General features: G+C 33.8%; 1 protein-coding gene across 16 annotated transcripts; it reads left to right on the plus strand.

Annotated features, from left to right (window-relative positions):
- Positions 1–2,207: 2,207 nt before the first annotated feature.
- LOC123211382 (probable protein phosphatase 2C 51) lies at positions 2,208–20,483 on the plus strand. Of its 16 annotated transcripts, none has more exons than XR_006501404.1 (24): positions 2,225–3,205; positions 4,242–4,500; positions 4,671–4,776; positions 4,897–5,038; positions 5,205–5,466; positions 5,587–5,954; positions 7,409–7,482; positions 8,291–8,444; positions 9,391–9,577; positions 10,217–10,448; positions 12,716–13,222; positions 13,822–13,879; positions 14,519–14,606; positions 15,391–15,465; positions 15,567–15,650; positions 15,812–15,955; positions 16,662–16,734; positions 17,617–17,699; positions 17,789–17,843; positions 18,677–18,740; positions 18,844–19,106; positions 19,432–19,534; positions 19,692–19,761; positions 19,887–20,483. XR_006501404.1 is itself a non-coding variant. In XM_044630069.1 (20 exons), the coding sequence occupies exons 1-20, from the start codon at positions 2,914–2,916 to the stop codon at positions 18,737–18,739; spliced, it is 3,306 nt and encodes a 1,101-aa protein (XP_044486004.1). In that variant the 5' UTR covers positions 2,224–2,913; the 3' UTR covers positions 18,740–18,822. The 16 variants fall into 16 exon arrangements, 2 of the variants coding, with proteins under 2 accessions (XP_044486005.1, XP_044486004.1); XR_006501405.1 differs by having other exon boundaries at positions 20,037–20,483; XR_006501400.1 differs by having other exon boundaries at positions 19,432–19,761.
- The last annotated feature ends 705 nt before the right edge of the window (positions 20,484–21,188 follow it).

Below are 21,188 nucleotides of genomic sequence, written 5' to 3' on the forward strand. Positions count from 1 at the left end.
GCGAATGGGTAATCCTAGGTTTAATGTGGTTGGGTCAGGGATGAAATGGCCCAGCCCATACCTCTTTACATTTTCAAAGTGTATGCTTGTTCATTGTAAAGTTAATAAAATTAATAAAATATTAATTTTTTTATAAACAAATAAATTTATTTATAAAAACTTAATTTATCTAATATAAAAATTATAAATTTAATTACTATAATTCACATTTATCCATCCAATAAATATAAATAAAATCTAAATTTAAAAAAAAAAAGTGTATAGGGGTCACAACTTAAGTGATTTTATAAATAAATTTATTCCAAAATATGACATGAGTTGTTACCCAATTTAAAATTACATGGAGTGGAAATTTTATGTATTAAATTATTGGCCAAAATGACTATTTCAGACCCAATATTTAAAATGATTTTAATTATTTAAGTTTGAAAAAACTAATATTTCATTCATCTATAAAAATTAATTGTTAAAAGATATTTATATTATTTTATTTAAATATTATATTAAATATATAATTAAGTATTATTTAGTCTATAAAATTTAAAATATTACAATAATATTTCTATGGGACTAAACTATAAATAATATTGTAAACATTTAAATGTCATTTTCTTTTAACTTACTGGGCAAATGAATAATTCATTCAATGTTGTTTTGGAAATTATTATTTTAGTCTTGTATATTTTGAAATTATAATTATAACCCTTATAATTTGCGATGTGATATTTACACCTATAATCTATTGTATATTATTAATGAGTAATTGTCATTTTTAAAACTATTAAGAGATGTATCAAAATTTTAAAATTTTAAAAAATGCCCATAAACATTTTAAATTAAAATCCCCTTTAAAATTTTTCTATCACCTCAAAAATTTTAAAAAATCATGATTTACCTCCAAACATACAATTATACATCATTAATACATTTATCTATATTTATAGCATCAAAATTAGTTTTTAATATAGGTAAATACATTTTTAATGACAAACAGTCAAATTTAAATTTAAATATGATTGATGTGATTATATACATGAAATATTGAATCAGTGTAAAATTCAAATTATAAAACCGTGTAACCAAAGATATTTTTGAAAATTTAAAGAACTTATATATTAAAAATAAAATAAAAAAACATATATAGATAGAATTGTAAATTTTATAATTTAGTTTATTTTATTATTTTTATTATGTTATTATAATGTTCTTTTGTGATAAGTGAAATATTTTTAATTTTTAACCTATTGTCATTGTTTCGATTAATTTAAAAATGATTATAAATTTTTATTATTATTTTGAAATTTTTAAAAAATTATGACAGACACAAAGCTCCCATACTAACCCATTAAAGATCTGCAAAGCATGACTCAAAAAATTTTGGGTCGTGCCACAACTTTGCCATATTGATGGACCACCCCTTAGTACTAAGCCTATCAATTGGTAGGTTGTGGCACGAAAGGCCACATCGTGCTTAGTGTCATAAGGTTGGAAGTTGATATGAACTGTTTAGTTTTATGATGACACTAAGTTACACACAATATAAGAAATGTAGCGAAAGAGAGTATAAATACGAGAAAATTCTTAACATTTTTATTACTCTTAAAAAGGAATATAAAACTTACTGCAGAGAAGAGTTTACACTTAATTTATTCGCTGTTTTCCTATCTTTCACAATTTCTATTCATAAGAAAATATAAATAGTGGACATCCCTCACTTTTAGGCATCGACTAATAGCACTACTAGATCATGACTTATGTGTCTTTCATGGAAAATTGCTCGTTGTCCCTCTAAGTTCAGTCAACCATGTTTTTCCTGCCTATCATCTATGTTTTATGCTAAAGTTTTGGTTTCATGGGTCATCTTATGCGCCACTTCCTTTTCTCCACGTTCTTAGTTTTTCCTCATGTTTTGGAAGCTTATTTCGGGCTTGGAAGGGCTTGGTTTGGCCTCTTGGGTCGCCCACCAATCCAAACACAGCAGCCTAGTCTTGCCTGTCTAAACTAGAGCTCATCTGCTTGCTTGCACACTCGCGCTGCGCGAGGCAGTGTCTGATCGTGTGCACGTCTTGTGCGGATATCGCGCGTGCACGTCTCTCCTCATGTCTCGTAACGCACGTCTATTTGGATGGTGTGCGCGCATATCTATCTGTATAGCGTGCGCATTGTGCGCTGTCTAACTGAAAAGAGTGCGCGTTGCCTGGGCGCCTGTCTCGTGCACCCATGATTTTTGGGGCCTTGCTTGAATGGGGCGCGCGAGTGTTTCAGAGCTTGTTTGAATGCTTGTGCGCGTGTTCCTGTGTCGTGATCACGCGCACGTCGGCGCGTGCCTTGCCTGCGTGCGCCTTGTCTGAGCCTAGTACACACGTGTTCAACCCACAACCAACGAAAGCCTTATTTTTCGGACTCATGTTTGAATTCTGATTGCCCATATGATTTTTCCATCTTTTCTCTATCTTTCAAGGCCATCTGGAAGTGCCGTTATGCATCCCCTGTACATAGCGTCAACATGCCCGTGCTAGCCTGCACACAGACATGCGTGTCGCGATCATTGTTTGCTAACACTCGCCCTGGCATGACCCTCCGTGCGGTTTGGTTTCACGTGTAGATTTTCTAGTTATTTCATTAATGGCCCATAAGCTGGAACTTTTGTACTCCTCAAGTTTACAATAACAAGAAGATCCACATATTTCATAAAATGTCACTGGCACTCCTAAATTAAGGGTGTCTATTAAAAACCCCGAAAATGATAAAGGAAGATTCCAGTTTTATTGAACTACTCAATCGTGAGCTGGGCAGATTCAAACTAGCGCCAAAGTATTAATACCGGAGCCCGCTTTTACTGTCCGTGTCTTTTTTACCGTTATTCAATTTCTTACAATTCAGTGAAATGAAATTTTAGGAAATCAGTCAAGCATGAGGACGCCTGTATTCAAATCGAAGCTGTCCGTTATAGGGCTTATTGTTTCAATTGTTGCATACGCAACGACGCGCTCAAGCGGAGAATCGTCGACGTGTTTGACGGTGTACAAAGAAGGCGGTGCACCGGCTGTGTTTCAATCTCCAAAATGCCCTCGCTGGAAGCTTCCAAATTACGATTCCCGGTCACGCACCACCCGTCGTTGTCAATCGGCCATGCTTATGGGCCGAAGGAAATCTCAGGAGGATCGCACTCTCTGTGCGCTCGACCTTCACATTCCCTTCCCTGGTCAGACAACTCTCTCTCTCTCTATCCGTCCACATATATACATGCGTATACATAATTATGTTTCAGTATGTATGTGCTGTGAATTGGTGTTGTAGTTTAAGTTTTGATGTAATGAATTGTGATACAATTTGATTATTATGATTAAATGGAATAATTGCTTCTTGGTGAAATTCAGTATTTTGATTAATGGAAGAGCATTAGGAGTTCTATTTTAATGGAAAAGCTTAAACAAGAGTGTAATGTAACGCAATTTCTGCATTAAAGCTAGTGAAATGACACTTAATCATATGTTAGAAGAGGTATCTTTATTGGAAGGAGAAAAACGAAAAATATTAGGGACTGAGATTATAGAGGGTATTTGGTTTGAGCAATGTTTTATTATCAAAATAGAGAAACTACCTCGAAGATAGATTATTGAGAAGATTATTGGTATAAATAATTATTACGTTTGATAAAATTTGGTAAAAATGGATGGTATAAATAATTAATATGTTTGATTAACGGTAATAAAAAAATATTAGTAAATTATTTTACTTAAATACCATTGAATAAAATTATTTTAAAATTATTTTATATTATTTGTTATATAATTAAAAATAAATTTATTTTTGTTTAAAAAATTAATAAATAATACTATAATTATAATAAAATCAAGATTACTTTAGTAATCTTTTAATACTTAAGATAGAGATGGTAATCAGATTACCATCTATATTACCTGCTACGTCAGTATTGGTAATAGAAGATTACTGTAATATTTTATTACTGATATACCAAACAAGGTAATGTAAGTAATAAAAGATAGATTCCCAAGGTAATCTTTAAAACACTACAACCAAACGACCCCTTAATTGTATGCCATACTAATTTCAAAACTCTGACTGTGTGCTGTTAAGCAGATGAGAAAAAACACGGTTGGGGGTTTGAGCTGATGTATGTTTTGGTCTGACGAACATGGAAGTTTATGTATTACATTGATTTACAATATCAGATAAAAAGTGGTTTCTGAAATGCATAGAATTTGATGTGGAAGCAGGTCGTGGAGGGCTTAAGGAGGTTACAGTAGGAATTGTGGCAGTTTTTGATGGCCATAATGGTGCTGAAGCTAGTGAAATGGCTTCCAAGCTTTTATTGGAGTATTTTGCTTTGCATACATATTTTCTTTTGGATGCTACATATTCTGTTGTATTGAAGAAATCAACTGGAAGGTTGCCAAATAAGGGGGAACCGGATATTGTTTCTCAAGTGCTTAATTGGGACGAAGAACTGGGTCAGCATGAATTGAACTTTGAAAGGTGCTTTTATATATGCATTCATGCTGCCATTATTTTTTTTATTACTTGTGGTATATTAAAATGGATGCTATTGTTTAGTTTCATCTAGTCCTTTGCAATCTTTTCTGTTTTACTACATTTAGTATTATTATGCTCGGTGATATATGCTACTCATGTGAATGCTTTCACAGGTTTAAGGTCTCTTTGCCTGTGAATTTAGATGATTCTTTTCACTTGGAAATTTTGAAAGAAGCATTGTTAAGGGCAATCCATGATATTGATGCGACATTTTCTAAGGCAAGTTGGTTGATGTTTCTTCGCTTATAATTTTGTGGATTGCATCTTTTTCTCCTATGCCAATAAGTGTATTGCATCATTTTCCCTTATGTTGATATTTTATTGTATTGGGCCATGAAGGAAGCATCCAGAAAGAATCTTGTTTCGGGCTCTACAGCTGCAGTTGTGCTAATAGCGGAGGGCCAAATTTTAGTTGCCAATGTTGGAGATTCAAAAGCTCTTTTGTGCTCTGAAAAATTTCAGTCACCTGGGGAGGCTAAAGGTTTTAATTTGATTTGAATAGTGAATGATCTTTGCTGAATTTCTGTTCATTTTATCATGTTATTTCATGCCCTTTTGTGGAGTATGATTGACCATAGCATAGATCGCTTTGTCATATTGACTGAAACATGGTGAAGATTTTCTTGCCATTGTACTTGACTTTGCAGCCACTTTATTAAGGTTATACAAGGAGCAAAGGCGTAATGGTGTTTCACGATCTAGAGGTCATAATAACTTTAAATTCCCAACCACTGATGGACTAGCTCTTTTTACTGTCAAGGAATTGACTAGAGATCATCATCCTGATAGAGATGATGAAAAGTTCCGAGTGGAAGCTGCTGGTGGTTATGTTCTGGAGTGGGATGGTGTACCACGAGTAAATGGTCAGCTGGCTGTTTCTCGAGCTATTGGTGATTTGTCTTATAAAAGGTAAGGTTTAAAACCACTAGAAAATATGTGGATATGGTATTTCCCTTTCCCCTTGAAATTAGATTCCGAACCATTTACATTGTTAGAACAGAATTCATTTTTTGTTCAAATTATTTTCAGTTATGGTGTTATATCTGCACCAGAGGTAACAGATTGGCAATCTCTGACAGAGAATGATACCTATTTGGTAGCTGCATCTGATGGTGTATTTGAGAAGCTAAGCTTGCAGGATATATGTGATATATTGTGGGAATTGCATACTGATGGTGTCGTTGGATCAGGACTCTCTCCTTCATGCCTATATTCATTAGCTGACTGCTTAGTGAATTCTGCCTTTGAAAAGGGCACCATGGACAATATGGCAGCTGTTGTGGTTCCATTAGGATCTACTTATGTTTCTCAAAACCAGCTGAGAGAAACATGTGTAGAAGAGGGACATATGGATTGCTCTACCAAAGGACTACAGAAGTCCATACATAGACAGTCAGGTAAGTCTCTCTGCTCACAGATTTTCTGATAGATGATATGCTGCATGGTTATTGGATCAGTATAAGTTTGTGAGAACCCATCATATTTATGAATGATGACTTGTGGCTCTAGAATTGATCACCTGCCATTGTACTTTGATCTTAATTAAATTTGCTATAAGTGAGAACTGTGGGACACTGGCACTTACATGTTGGTGGACCCACTGCCTTCACAATATGATAGGTACCTGTGTCAATATTTCTCCAGTAGCTGCTCCTCCCTTCTTGCAGATCACCCAGCAACCAATATCAAGTTCCCTAACTCCACAAACACAACCCAAAATGAAAATGCACTAAATATGAATGTGAATGGAACAGAGCAAGTCACTGGTAATATTCATTCAAATTCAGGAAAATTACAAAAGTTAACATATTACATGTGATTCCCACACTTCAACCAAGAGATTACAACCCAAAAGCAAAATTAAGAATAAACAACAATTACACAGCAAAGTACTTAAGTGCACTGTTCACTTCAGGCTTTTGAGAGGCCTGCACTCTCCCTACATTCCTACTGTCTTGCAATCATACTTTTTTTTGGTCCTGCAGCTGCCTTTTCTCCTTTTTCCTCTGTTGCCAACTGCTTTGCCGCCAAGCCTCTGCCAAGTTTCCTTTTTTCTCCAAATTGACCTTGCAATAAAATAATTGCTGACTGTTCTACTTGCTCCAATCTCTTGCTGCCACTTGCTCTGTTTCTTTTCTTTTCTTCTTTCCTACGAGAAAAATATACGAGTCCTAACACAATATGATTTAAGTGAGAACATAAAGATCATAATATTAGTGCTAAATTGCCTCATATTTCTATGAAATAGGCATGCAAATCTTCCTACTGCTCCTATATCTACAACAAACAACAAAACCAAAGCCTCTGGGCTGATTTTCTGCTGACCTAGTTTATTGGTTCCTCAAAACAGCTATATTAACTGAAGGGAAAACTGTCACTGTCTTTTCAGGATCCGAAAAAGTATGCTTAGGCAGTTCCTTCGCACTTTAATTCTTTCTAATCCATCCAATATGATGACTAAGGAATAGAGCCATATTGACATAGCTTTGGTGCAGGCCCTATCTTAGTTCATACCCTGTATCTGTTATAGTACCATATTTCTCGTTGGTCTTATCTGATGCATGCTTATTGTTGTTCAACTCGTCCATGTTAGGCTTGCATTTGTCTCACTGTTTTCTTCTGTAGCTGCATGCATTATTTATCCTTCAATGTTCTGTTACACACTCAAGTTTTTGTTAAATTCCAATGATAGTGCGACTTTGGTAATGTCAACATGTAAATGGCATGCTATGAGCATTGTACATGTTGAAGGGTTGGCTATTATATAATTTATACATCTTAAATTGGTATACTGACTTTAATGATAGGGTTTTGGCTAATTAGCTGATTTTTCTGTTGTCATCATGATCAGATAATGACAAAGCTATTGACCTAGTACGGTTGAAACATGCTCATCCACTTATGAACAAATTTGACAGGTTATTGGTAAGGCTGGAAGACAAAGATTTATGTTTTTCTTCATGTTTGCAAACAGCTAATTCCTTGTTTATCTAATTTGGTTCCCTTACCTGTTAGGTGAATGGATGTATGCAGGTTACTATATACTTTTTGCTTTATAACCTTGATAGTTTTCAGGCAATTTGCACTTAACTAGAAATAATATGGAGATGATTTATTTGTTTTCTACATGTTAAATGGTTAACTTGTGCCGATAAAAGAAATGAAGGACCCTAAAGAGATTCCTGGTATATAATAATTATAAGATGGCTGGTCTTGGGAGCAGCTATGCATCTTGGTGGGCTATGATACTCTATGATGCCAGCAGAAGTGCATGCATTATAAGAAAAAGGAAATAGGAAACTAAGATAACTTTCTGGTTGTTATCTATTCTTTTCCCAATCAAGTTTTCTTCTTATTGCCTATTCAATTATTGAAAAAGGTTGATTTCTATGTATTTTTATTTTCCAAATACTTTATCTTATGAATTTGAAATTTCTCTTGGAAAATATTATTTTAGCTGAATCCCAACCTGCCAAAATATCAATTTTGTTGATGATTTTGTGATTGAATACCTGAATTTTTCTGGAACATTTAATGTACATTTTATACCTGTGAACTTTAAGAAAATCTGATTAACTGATTGCTTGAATTTATTTTGTTTGGTTTGCTTTTCTAGCAACTTTAGCAACTGAGGCTGAAACAGCTATCAAATGATAGGTTTTTGATAAAAGGCCATTTGACCATCAATTCAGGGAGAATTTGTATAACTGATGGGCTGTTCTTCTTCCTCTAGGTTGAAGGAAAACATGGAAGTTTTAACTGTTTTTATTTATCTGAAAACCTTGATGACAATGCCGATAACAAACTGAGGGCTCGAAAGGATGGACCAGAAGATTATGTGTATGACTTTTCACAGGCGCTACCCGACAGCCTTGACCATCGTTATGGTGAGTGAAGTTGTGTTTGTGTATGGATGTTGTTTTTTTTTTTTTTTTTGACACACTGAGTCATACATGAACCTCTGCATCTGGATCCAAAGTCAGTTAACTTCCTCCATTGGCTCTTATTTTTGTAGTGTTCTGTGAATTAACACATACTTGTGTGTGTGAGGAAGAATAGGATGATTTCTAGGATTGAATTGTCTTAGTTAGAATAAACTTTTTTTTATTGAACAGGATTTTGGATGGGAGAACCTAGGTTTTTTTTTTTTTTTTTTTTTGGGAAAAAATTTGGGTTTTGGGGCGGAAGCTTTTAAGAAGAAATCAGAACTTGCTCTTATACCAATTGATAGAGGGGCAAAAGGAGAAGTAGATAAAGAATACAGAAAAAAGATAAACTAGGGAGAATAGCAAGAAGAAGGGATTAATTTAAAATAAATAAGGGAGGAAGAAATAATCTATAGGGAGAGGACCAGTATCTTATTCCTTGTCAAACAGGCATGCGTAAAAAAAAATAATGAAAAAAGCTTTTACTCATAGGGTTGGAAAAACGGAATCCTAATCAAGATATAATTAAAAGTTTATAAAACAAGATTTGATAATCCTAATTAAAAAAATAGAAGTTTAATTTAACAAAGACAATTGAATCCTTAAAACTTTCCTATTCTTCCTACATCAATGTGGCTTGATAGAAAACTACTTCAATGGCTTAGGATGATGAAGCTGATTTCTTGTGTGATAAAGTTTGATTCTTTGCTTCTCTGTGGTGTCAGTTTCCTTTGAATTCAAGCATACTTCTATTTTTTCAATCATAAAATTGTAACACTGTTTGTATTATTTTCTGAATGCTTAACTCTATTGCTTCCATTTGTGGTTTTCTAGCTTACCTTTTAGTCTTTCATGTTTTTGTTTGTTCAGGATTAAAATATTTGTTTCTTCTTCTGTTTTTGTCTAGGCGGACCTCTATATTCTTATAGTGACCAAAATATCTGCTTGCATTTTGGAATGACAGTAGATGGAAGTAAAGATCAATGCATCAATTCTGAAGGCTTTGCTAGTTTCCTTGGTCTGCTTGAATCAATACCCTTCCACACTGTTGGTTCAGATTATGGATCAAATGAGAATGCAATGCCTGACTTGAGGTATGTATTTGTTCTTTATTTAGCTTTTTCTCCTTGTGACCTGCAGCGTATGAAACTATCAAATATTTAAAGGTTGCAATTACTGCTTAGAAAAATAAACTCAAAACTGTTTCATTAATCTGCATGCATGTACTACACTTTTTGCTTAAATGCATGCCTCACTTTATGTGGATAACATTAATGAATCCTGATAGCCTTCATGAAGTGATGCAAGTAGCACTGATCAATCACCAGTGATTTATGGTGTTTATTTACAGTCAGGCCATTGTGTATGGACACTTTGAGTTTATAGTTGACTTTATGTGTATCAACATGTACACGTGTATTTTAACTCCTACTCTAGCACGAGAGGCAAAAATTAAGAAGGTAGAGTACTGAGGTTCATGGAAGGTGATATGAACTCATCAAAATTGCTTATTGAACAATGTATAATATTTGGTAGTACCATAGTTCAGGCAATGATTTTAGGGGGATGGGCAAAAGATAGGCGTTGCTTTGCCCTATTTTTGGTTGTTGAAAATGTGTCCCTATGTTAATGATTATTCACTATTGTAAAAAATCTTATGTTTACTTTATTTTCTTGTTTTGTTTTTCTAGTTAGACAGGCCTATAAAAAACTCTGTACTTATTGATTATTAGGTACATACTAAAAAAAAGGTTTGCTCGTGGATCATATGGTGAAGTATGGTTGGCCTTTCATTGGAACTGTCATAATGGCAGTGACGCTTCAAAGTGGAGTGAAAAAAGTAAAAATATCTCAGACAGTACTATTCTTGAAGAATCACACACCAGAAATTTGCAAAATGGCTCAAACAATGATTGCCATGCTGGTTCTTCTAATGATAACTTGTTCATTTTGAAACGTATAATGGTAAGTTATTCAGTGGATATAATTTATTATTAATATATTTTTTTAATTTACTAGATTTTGTATTCTATTTTGAGTTTACTGAGGACTTTATCATATTTCATAAGCATTCTTCTTGGTGTTAGGTCAAAGTTAATTGAAATATAAATTGTTGCTATGAAGCTCAATATGCTAAATGGGTCGTTGAGCCTTGAAACTTTCTAGTTACATGTTGGTCACTCAAGATAGGGCTGCAAACAAGCCGAATTGCTCACTAGCCACTCGTAGCTCGACTCATGTCAAGGCAAGCTTGAGCTTATCATTGCTTGGTTTGGTGAGCTCGTGGCTCAACTTTAGTATAATATCAATAAACTCCTAAAAGTTTAAAATTTTGCACTTATATTTTTTAAATCTTACTCTCTCTTTAAATATAGAGGTAATTGATAAATATACAAATTACAAGGTATAATTGTAATTTCTCAAATCAAGCTCGAGTCAGCTGTTCTTATTTTGAGCTCGTCGACCATTCAACTTTCTAGCTTGTCGAGTTTGAGCTTTGCATAAATGCATTGAGCTAAGCTCAAGCCAAGCAATACTCGAGTTAGCTCACCTCGATTGCAGCTCCAATTCAAGATATACAATTGGTTCACACAGGCTTAATTGAAACAATTAATATAAAGTTATAAGGACTAGCATTTAATGTGTCCTATCATTTATTTTGAAGTATTATTGACTTTATTTCAGTACTGGCATTGCTGGATTTCTTATTAGGATATATTGGAGCTGATTTCTTTTTCGAGGAACTTTGCATGTAATATGTATGATCTTTTAGATATGCCCTTGTCTTTGTGGTGCTTTTATTTTTGTTATTATTTCATATTTTACACACACTATTCAGAGTTTTAGAGGTAACTATATAGCCTTTGACTTGGATTCACAAAATCTCAATGAGGGATGTATCTCAATTGACCTCTTAATTTCCTCGTTTGAGGGCACAAAACATTCAAGGTGGCAGATGGTTTTTGAAGGAAATAATATAGCTTTTCGAATTTTGGAATGTAACTAAAGATGTGTTTTATGGTTTCATGATTATGGGATATAGTCATAAAGAGTCCGGGAATCATGGGCTATTCCAAGTTCCAAGTTCTTGAGATTCTTTATTAAAAGAGAATGTTTTTTTTTTTAAATAACTGTTTGGAGATGTGTCTTATTAGCTCTTATTTGGTTTATTGGAGAGAAAGAAATGATCATATTTTGGAGTGAAAGGAGACAATAGCAGTGAGGCCTTATCGGAGAGAGTTAGACCTTTTGCTTCTATTTGGGCTTCCATTTCAATGGAATTTGAGGAATCTTCCTTTTTCTTTTTACATATGAATCAGGAGGGGGTTTTGGGCTAACTATGTATAGTTTCCTTGTTTTGGGATAGGAAACAGAATATTATGTTTGACATATTTTTGTCTGTCTTGTATAGAATTGTTCATTTGTTCTGATTTTTTGATCTCTTAGCGGATTTCTACTATTCCACTGGTATACCTACATCAATTTCTTCTTTAAATATAGTTCAACAGATTCTTATAAAAAAATCAGAGATCGTACTTATGGCCCTTATTTCCATTATTTTGGAAAAATTGGTGTGATTGTCATTACATTGTTCTGTCTCTATTTATTTAATTGAGAATAGTTCATGTGCAAGAACAAAAAGTTTTAATCACACATTTTGCCTTATCTTCTGGATCTTTAGCTAGGAATAGGGTTTGTGCTGTATTTTTGTACTTCTTTGGGATTGGATTGTTGCATGATAAATCTTCATGAGAATGAAATTGAACCTTCAGAATCTTTTCGAATACTTCCCTGTCATTCTGATGCTATGTAATTGACAATTATAGGAAATCATACATTCAGATAAAAAATTTTGGCCTGATAGGGTCTATTAGTAGTATATGCAAGAATGTTAAAACATTTATGCTGTGAAATGTGAGATCAATTTCATTCTTGCTTACATGGCTTGTGCTTTTAGTGATACAAGTATAATTAATCTTCTACTGGTTAATTTTTCTCCTAGTAATGAATTTCATAATTTGTAGAAAGTAATTGTTTTATTACTATATCTACTTTCTCCAAATTACTGGTTTGTCAAGTTCATATATTTTCAGTATTTCTCACCTTTTTGTCAACTGTTAATCTGGATCCTTTCTTTTTACTAATCGCTGCCTTCTTGCTTTTTATGTTGTTCTTTTTTGAGTTTGATCTTTGAAGGCAATTTAGTTTAAAGAGTTGATTACCTTAAACAGGTGGAGAGAGGGACCAATGTTTACTTAAGTGGTCTGCGAGAGAAGTATTTTGGTGAGCTCTTCTTAAATGCCTCTACGTGTCTTGGAGGTTTAGTGTTGTCTGGAATATCTGAACCTTTTACAGAAGAATCAAGATCATATTATGATGACCTATTAGAGACAAATGAATCGTCTTTCCATGACTTTGGAAGCGGCTGGATTTTTGAGAACAACTTTATGAACATATTTAGATGGCAGAGAGCTTCCTTTGAGGAAGGTTTGAACCATATTGCAAGATATGTGGAGTCTTTTGAATCTCAATCTAATGAAATATGGCTGGTATTTCATCATGAAGGCGTGTCCTTGTCAAAGCTAATATATACTGTGGAAGAAGCAGAAAGTCAGCCTGATGAAGAAAATGTGGAGGAGGTAAAGCATGTGCAGGTACTGCGTCCATCAAAATGGTGGCATTGGTTGAAGACGACAGAAGCAGGGCAAGAGGAAATGCGCACTCTTATATGGCAGTTGGTATGTCTGCATGCCAATTTTAGCCTGAGCCTTTCATCATCACCACTTCAATAATAGTCTGGCCTAATTTTCATTTTTCATTTTGCATCTTGCATGAACACTGCTTGGATTGGATGTTTAACATGCTTTTATGTTTGTTAGCTCTACAGTTTGTACTGAATTTTGTGGATTAAAGATTTGTCATTCCTCTGCCAGGTGAATAATCAATTGTTAATAGGATGAGTTTATATGCTTTAATAAACAAAGCTTACCTTAAAAGTTTGCTATGTTTGTCCAATGTCTGGTACTACCATAAATGGTGTTCTAGGGTAATTCAATGCTCTTTTCAGCTCAACTCAATGAACATACTTGTTTTCATTTTTAAATTAATTTATTTCTAGTCTCAATCTTGGAGACTTGTATTGTTTGTTTTGTATTTTTGTTTTTCCATTGAAGAAGGTTTCATTAGTTTGTTTCTTGGAACTTATGTGACATATTAATCCTTTCTACTCCTCCTATTCAGCTTCTGTGTCTAGATTTTTCTTCTTGGTCTTTCTAATGACAAACAATGAAATCAGTCATCTGGATACTTGATGTGCTTTTCTTTTTTCCTTTCACAGTTGATGGCACTCAAGTCTTGTCATGATCGCAATATCACCCACAGGGATATCAAACCTGGTGAGCACTTTAATGTTTTTTTCATCATACATTATGAGTATCAAGCAGTATAATTTTTTTTTTTCGGTAAGTTAGGCAATATAGTTATTATAGAAGTCTAAAATGGCATTATTGGCTGCCCTTGGCTGGTATAAGCTCCTGTTTTTTATGTCCTGGTGGCTGGTCAAAATGATTGCCATATGATAACTTTTGATTTATGTGCTAAGCTTTCATGATCATTCGTCACAATCCTGGTGGTACATGATACATATGTTGAAAACCATTTAACCATGCTTGAGGACCACAGATCTGTGAATCCCATGATTTATAAGACTATATTTTGTGGGAGTTACAATTCCACAGGCAAGTGTGAGGTTGTGGGGGGTGGAGACTAAGATCTAGGTGATAAAACACTGTTTTTCAGTACATGATTTATCTCATGTCACTCATCTGTGATATGTAAAATTTAAGGAAGTAATTTTTAAGATCATATAGCATAAATGTGCCCATTTTACTGCAACTGGATTTATATGGCATAAATCTACCATTTTCTTTTTCTTGAACTGTCATTTATGTTATCATGTTTTACATCATTTATGGGAAAATAAGTACTTTGTGGATTATACTAACTTAGAATGCTTTTTTATTTGTTGTTGGAAGAAAACATGGTGATATGCTTTGAAGATCGGAACACTGGGAGATGCTTGAAAGGAACTCCAAGTGAAGATAAGAATTTTACCACCAGAATGTATGAAATTTTGCTTCTCAGCTCAAGTTTCTTCCACATAGCTGAATTATGATAAGTTTGTATGGCTTATTGTGCTTTGAAATACACATTTGTGCTTTTGCTCTTTTCTTTGGTGCATTGAAAGACTATCCTAGCTGCAGAAGACTTTTTTCCTAGTATCATGTAGGCTGGCCAAGTAGAACCTTTAGCTGCCTACTTTAATTTCTGATAACCCAAAGCTCTATAATAGTCAGTTTTAGACTATGTTACTAGTACTCCCAGTGATCTTTTTATTTATAATTTCAGAAATGTCTTTGAATCCTTTGCTTGTCATTTAATTCTTGAACTAGTTAGTGAACGCACTTGACAATCTGCATGTTTTCTTCCCTAACTGTTTTTGCTATTATTTATTTTTCTTATTGATATTTGGGGAAAAAAGAAAGTAACAAACAAATAGCAGTATCTTATAATTTCTGACTGCCATGTTCATCCTTCAATTTTAGGATTTCTCTTTTTTTCATATGTTGCATTGTTCTCTTGCATGGTGTCTTCACTATTCACAATAGGACCTCTTTCTTCTCATTTTGCCATTTGTGGCATATCATTGTATGTTCAGTGTAAGATTGTTCTCTTTCTTTTCTCTCTTGCTACAATTTGTTGGCAGTAAAATGTGTTGACAGCATTTACACCTACGAAGAAAGCAACATACATGTTTTATAATAGAATTTTCTTGATTATTGCATATGCCTTTTGTTCCATCTATGTCAGGCATAATTTTTTCATGCCCTTTTAACTGATTGTATAGGCGTATTATCGACTTTGGTAGCGCCATAGATGAGTTCACATTGAAGCACTTATATGGATCAACTGGACCGTCAAGGTATCTCATTTTTCTTTGGGAGTTTTCTTTGTATTTCCCTTTTTCGAATCATAGTAAAAGGTCCTGATGGGTGTTTATTTATTTATTTTTAATTTTGCTAGAGCCGAACAAACTTATGAATATGCTCCTCCTGAAGCTTTTCTCAATTCTAGTTGGTATCAAGATCCAACAGGCACAACTTTGAAGTATGTCGTATTCCAATTTAAGTGATATATAATTTTTGCATCTTGGTCTATCTTCAACTATATCTTTATTCAGTCTGAAAACATAGTTTCATTGTTGAATTAGAGTGCTTCCCTATATATTGGTTGAAATATTTTATTGCATTACTTGTTTTGTTGCATAGGTATGATATGTGGAGCGTTGGTGTAGTAATCTTAGAGCTGATTTTAGGATCACCAGATGTTTTTCAGATAAGTGCCTTGACACGCTCTCTTTTGGATCACCATCTGGAGGGATGGAATGATGAATTAAAGGAGCTTGCTTACAAGTGAGTTGTTGCTGAGAATATAGTGTTCAAATTACAAATTTCTAACTATCTTTATTTAGTTGTCTTTTCTTAACGTAATTTGGGATCTATATCTCACATTCATAATTTGATAATTTTTTAGACCTTATACCTAGACTCCATATTCAACTTCATAATTAAGGATCTGAGTATGAATAGTTCAATTATATTCTGAAGAAACTCCTATTAAGTTTCAGTTTTAAAGTATGTTGCATATAATTCTGGAGGACTCCTATATATGGCACATTAGTACTAAAAATAACAAGAGCTACTTAATTATGAAAAGGATATCACATCGCAGCATAAATATATTTGATAATTTTCTAGATCCCATGATGAAAAAGATTATGTATTGATTTATCCATCTATAATATGAAAGAGGGAGGAGGTACCATTTGTTGTAATAGTTTTCCTATTTCCGTGATCCAATTTTCTTGTTCAGTGGTATCCAATTAAATCTAAATTGTATGAAGCTTGTTCACTTTAATGCTGAGTTTATTGATTTTAAAATCCATATAATTATGAAATATTGTGTATGTGGCCCTTCAAAATTTTGTTTGTTTTGTTTCTTTTTTAAAGATGAAGAAATTCATATGTTGTCCTACATCTTTTGAGGGGAATGAGTGTTTTGCAAATTTTAGTGATAGATCCTGACACTGGTGATTTGGTGAATGTTTGGTTGTGGCAGACTTAGATCTTTCATGGAATTGTGTATCCTAATACCTGGCAATTCCTTGAAGCATATGCGCAGTACAAACCAAGTAAGTATATCTTTGCTCTACATTAAACTAGGTCCTGGGCTTGTGTTTCTGGGACAACAAATTATTGACCATTTATCTATGTGACTTTTCTTTTTTCGTTCTTTCTTTCATCTCTTTATTGATATGTAGTTCAAGTAACAATCGTGGTCTTGATGGGCATGGCTGACTTTCATGATTGCTTTTCTGATGTTGATTTTAAATTTTGGTATTATTACCTTTCAATGCTTTAATTTGTGGTTAAGGAGACAAGAAAGTTGAAGAGTATATGTACTCTGTATTGGCATTCAACCCCTAATGTTTTTGATGTTACCAGTCATCATTTCTACTTTATCTAATTTATAATCAGAGGGAGCCCCATATAAACTAGAACTTGGAATGTCTGCCAGTGACTGCCTATGCTTTAAAGCAAGGTCTAGAGTTGTACCGACTGATCCGAATTGAATTGTATGACCTACAGTGTAGAATATTGTAAACAATTCATGGTAATATTAACTTTTATATCAAATGGTAAAGTTTCATTTTTGGATGTGTTTAGCAGGGAAGATTTCATGGCTGTCAGTAGAATTAAGTGCTGAATTATTCTGCTGAAAGAGTGAGTTAGGTCTGATGATTATAACGTTTTTTCCATTGTGTTTAGAGGATTATTGTCTCTAAAAGAGTATGATGCCTTGTTTGTCCTTTTTGAAGCATATTATCCTTGTCAAGATCTAACTTTGACATGTACTGCTAGTTTTTTGATAGGAAACATAGAAATGTATGTTAATGAAAAAAATATAAACAATAGGAAGTGGATCAGAAATCCTCTTCTACATGATCAACCTATTTAAGAAGGGGCTAAAGCTTGGACATGTACTGACTGAACTTCATCTTTTGGGAATCCAGGGTAGATTGTCACCTGCTGCTTGGAAATGCTCTGAAGAGTTCTTTTCTCAACAAATAAAGAGTCGAGATCCTCTTAAAATGGGGTGAATTATGATAATCATGCTTATGTAACTTTATTATTCTGAATATTGTGTTATTTCTTTACATATTCTTTTTATCTCCTTGTTGGCAGGTTTCCAAATGTTTGGGCAATGCGGTTAGTGCGCCAACTTTTGCTTTGGGACCCTGTAAGTTTTTGGGTTTTGTAATTTAAACAATGCTGTTGTGAGGCATTTATGACTAAAATTCGTTATCAATGATGTTGATTACTTTCAAATATATTTTTGTTGGTAAGTCCTGATTAGCAGCTGAGCCATTGACAACCTATAAAATTCTCTGGGCAAATTTCCTTAGTCCAATTTCCATTGGTTGCTACATCTCTAGCTTGAGTCTGGAATCTTGTGGGGTCTTGAAGATAAATTTGCTGGTAACATTGGGAGCTTTAGAAACATTGAAGACTTTGCAGAAATTTTTCAATGGCAAAGAAAGCTTCCTAGTTATTAAACTAATGAGATACAAGTTTGAAAAATGATGCTGACCTGACACTGAATGAGCTGGTCACTTATAGCTTAGGCATTTGACATGATTCTGATCTAATTCATTAGCTACTATGTTTAACCTTCTGATGAGAGATGATTGGAGATTGATGATAACTATTTGGGATGGAGAGTAGTGTTTGAAACAGGTGTAACTTTGGGAAGCTCTAGAGGTAGAGGAGACTTTGCCAAAAATTTTGATGGCAAAGAAAGCTCTCTAGTTGAAACTGTTGTGACTGAGAACTCTGATCTACATAGATACCATTTCTGTGCCGCTAAAATTAATTTTTACTCCAGTTATTATCCTAAGAACTGTTTTTTCATGCATCCAGGCCTGTGCCATGACACTAAACATTATTTATCAATTATTTGGCATTGCAAAACATGTTGTGAACATTTTTTTTTTTTAACTTAGTCTTCTGGATCTTGCTTTCAAATGCGTAATTGGACTATACATGTGAACTTGAAGTTTATTTAACTTTTAGGAGGAACGCATGAGCGTCGATGATGCACTTCAGCATCCTTATTTCCAACATTCCAAAAGATGAGGTGATGCGAACCATTTTTTCATGGAAGGAATGATTTCCTCCATTTTTTTAATAACCAAATGTGCAATACATGTTATCAGTAACTCCAGATTCTTTCCATGTAGATGCAGATTTTATAATTCTCTTCAGATGAGCTATCATTACTTAAGACTCCTGAAGATGTTACAAAATTCTGAAATAGGAAGCTTCAACAAATTGTGGTTGGTGATAAAAAAACTGAATAGATCAGTTAGATTATGAATGTGTCTCTGCTGCCGACTGTTCTATGCCATCCTGTCTGTTGCACAGTAACTGTAGTTAGACAAGCAACCAATTTTCACTAAGAACAAATTGGTGACCATGATAGTGATCTTGCAATCCACCTCAGGTATTAAAACTTTGCAGTATTCTGATCTATTTTACTATTATATGTAGTTTTTGGGAAATGTAATGACAATTATTACCTCCTACTGGAAGCATAACTTCAAGTGAAAGGAGTCCTTGGATGGGTCATTTATATTGATGACAATTTATCCTATTTAAAATATTTATGTGGATTAAAGAATATAATTTATATTTATCTTCTTTATAACAATTGAATGAAATTAACAGTGTCCCTCTGTCTTTGCTTTTCATAGATTTCTGTTTTTATTTTTTATTTTCGTCTTAATTATGTTACAAGATATGTTTTGAAGAAGTAAAATCATATTCAGTTTTTGCAGAGGAAGGCAGCAAGGTTGGAACTTTTTCAGTGATGACAGCTGCGTATAGTGAAGAACGCAATCCATTTCCACTATATATTGATAGAATGTGAAGGTATGTCTTGATAGCACGTCACTTGTCTTGAAATCTCTTTGCATTTGGTCTAGATCTGCCACCCGAGTCCTTGAGGCCCTTAAAGACTTTCATAAGTCAGAAATTACTGCAACAATCATACTCATGGCTGATAGTCAAATTTTGATTGCTTGCTTAGTCACTCAAAGGAATTTCATAACTCGTGCTCTAAGAAATGCCTACCTTGTCCGGAAGTTGATACTTGAAGGGTAAGAATTTCCGTCAGTGAATTAGACCTGAACCTTTATTTTATTGAAGTTTTCATCATTAACCTTTAAATAATCTTCTTGTTTATCTAATCCTAAATCATTCATTTCGTACAAGTTCATTACAGGGCTGACACATTTGTAAAGCATTCGTCCATTATGGTTTACAATCACTGTTTATTCAATTTTTCGCCATCTATGGCATTATGTCTATGCCATATGTGACATACTGGCAGCTTCTAACCCCCAAAAATATACTTATTTGGTGGTTTCTCCAGATGACATATTTGAGTTATGAGGAGTTTAAACCCCAGGATATTTATGATCTTTTTACAAGATCATCCTTACCAGGACAGAAAGGTCGGATCTGTTCTTCAGCCCGGTACCCCTTTAACCGACTGCACATTGGGGACTGCTCAGCATGGACTACTGATCTGTTATTGGCTGTTGTTTAGGGATCATCTGGTTTTTCCGTAGAGCTCATAAAATGCTTTTTATACTAATGAAAAATCGAGCCTTTAACAGCACAGCAAATATGGTCAGTTTGCAGCATTACATTTAACACTCAAAAAAGGGTTTTAGGACTTGGGGAGTACAAGTTTTGTTTATATTAATTTAAAATAAAAATAATAAAAATTAAATTTAAAATTAAATGATGTCAGCAACATTCATTGTTGGTAACATTGAGTATTGTATTAATAGATATGATTTCAATTCATTCTCAACTTAATTTCAGTTAAATGCTTTTAGAGTGAAATGTATAAGGGGAGTAATTTGTTTGTGTATCTGGAAATAGAACTAGAAAACGTTGGACTAAAATAATAGGGGTGTAAGTGATATTAAGTATTACCTTAATATAATATTTAAATAAAATCACATCATTTTCACTATTAAAACTAATTATTGACTTTGAAGAATGAGGGAGATCCAAACTTAAAAAGAATGAAAATTCTTTGTTTCATCGTATTTTGAGTGGGAAATTTTATTTGGCCACAAATTAATGGGGTGTGACGTAAATTTGGGTTAAAAAAAAGGTAGAATTATCATTTTCCACCTGAATTTTGATGAAACATTTTAATCTTGAAAAATATATTTTTTCGCGTATTTTACTATAGTTAAACATTAGATATAACAGTTAAAAAACATTTGATTATATTCTATAATATATAATAAAGTTAATATTACTTAGATTCTTAATAATACAAAAAAAATGTATTTACCCATTGGGACAACCATTACTTGCAATCTTCCCGGGTTGTAACCTGGCTTCCCATCCCCTTCCTCAGACGTAGCCCAACCTCTCTTTGTTGCCCACCCATCGTACAAACAACCCATTCCTCCTTCACCATCTCACATAAACTCACCCTTCCCCCTTCCCCATTCATTGCTATGTCAAGACACACCAAAATAGAACCACCGCGACAGTAACT

The sequence above is a fragment of the Mangifera indica genome, chromosome 3, assembly GCF_011075055.1.
Source record: "Mangifera indica cultivar Alphonso chromosome 3, CATAS_Mindica_2.1, whole genome shotgun sequence".
NCBI lineage: Eukaryota > Viridiplantae > Streptophyta > Magnoliopsida > Sapindales > Anacardiaceae > Mangifera > Mangifera indica.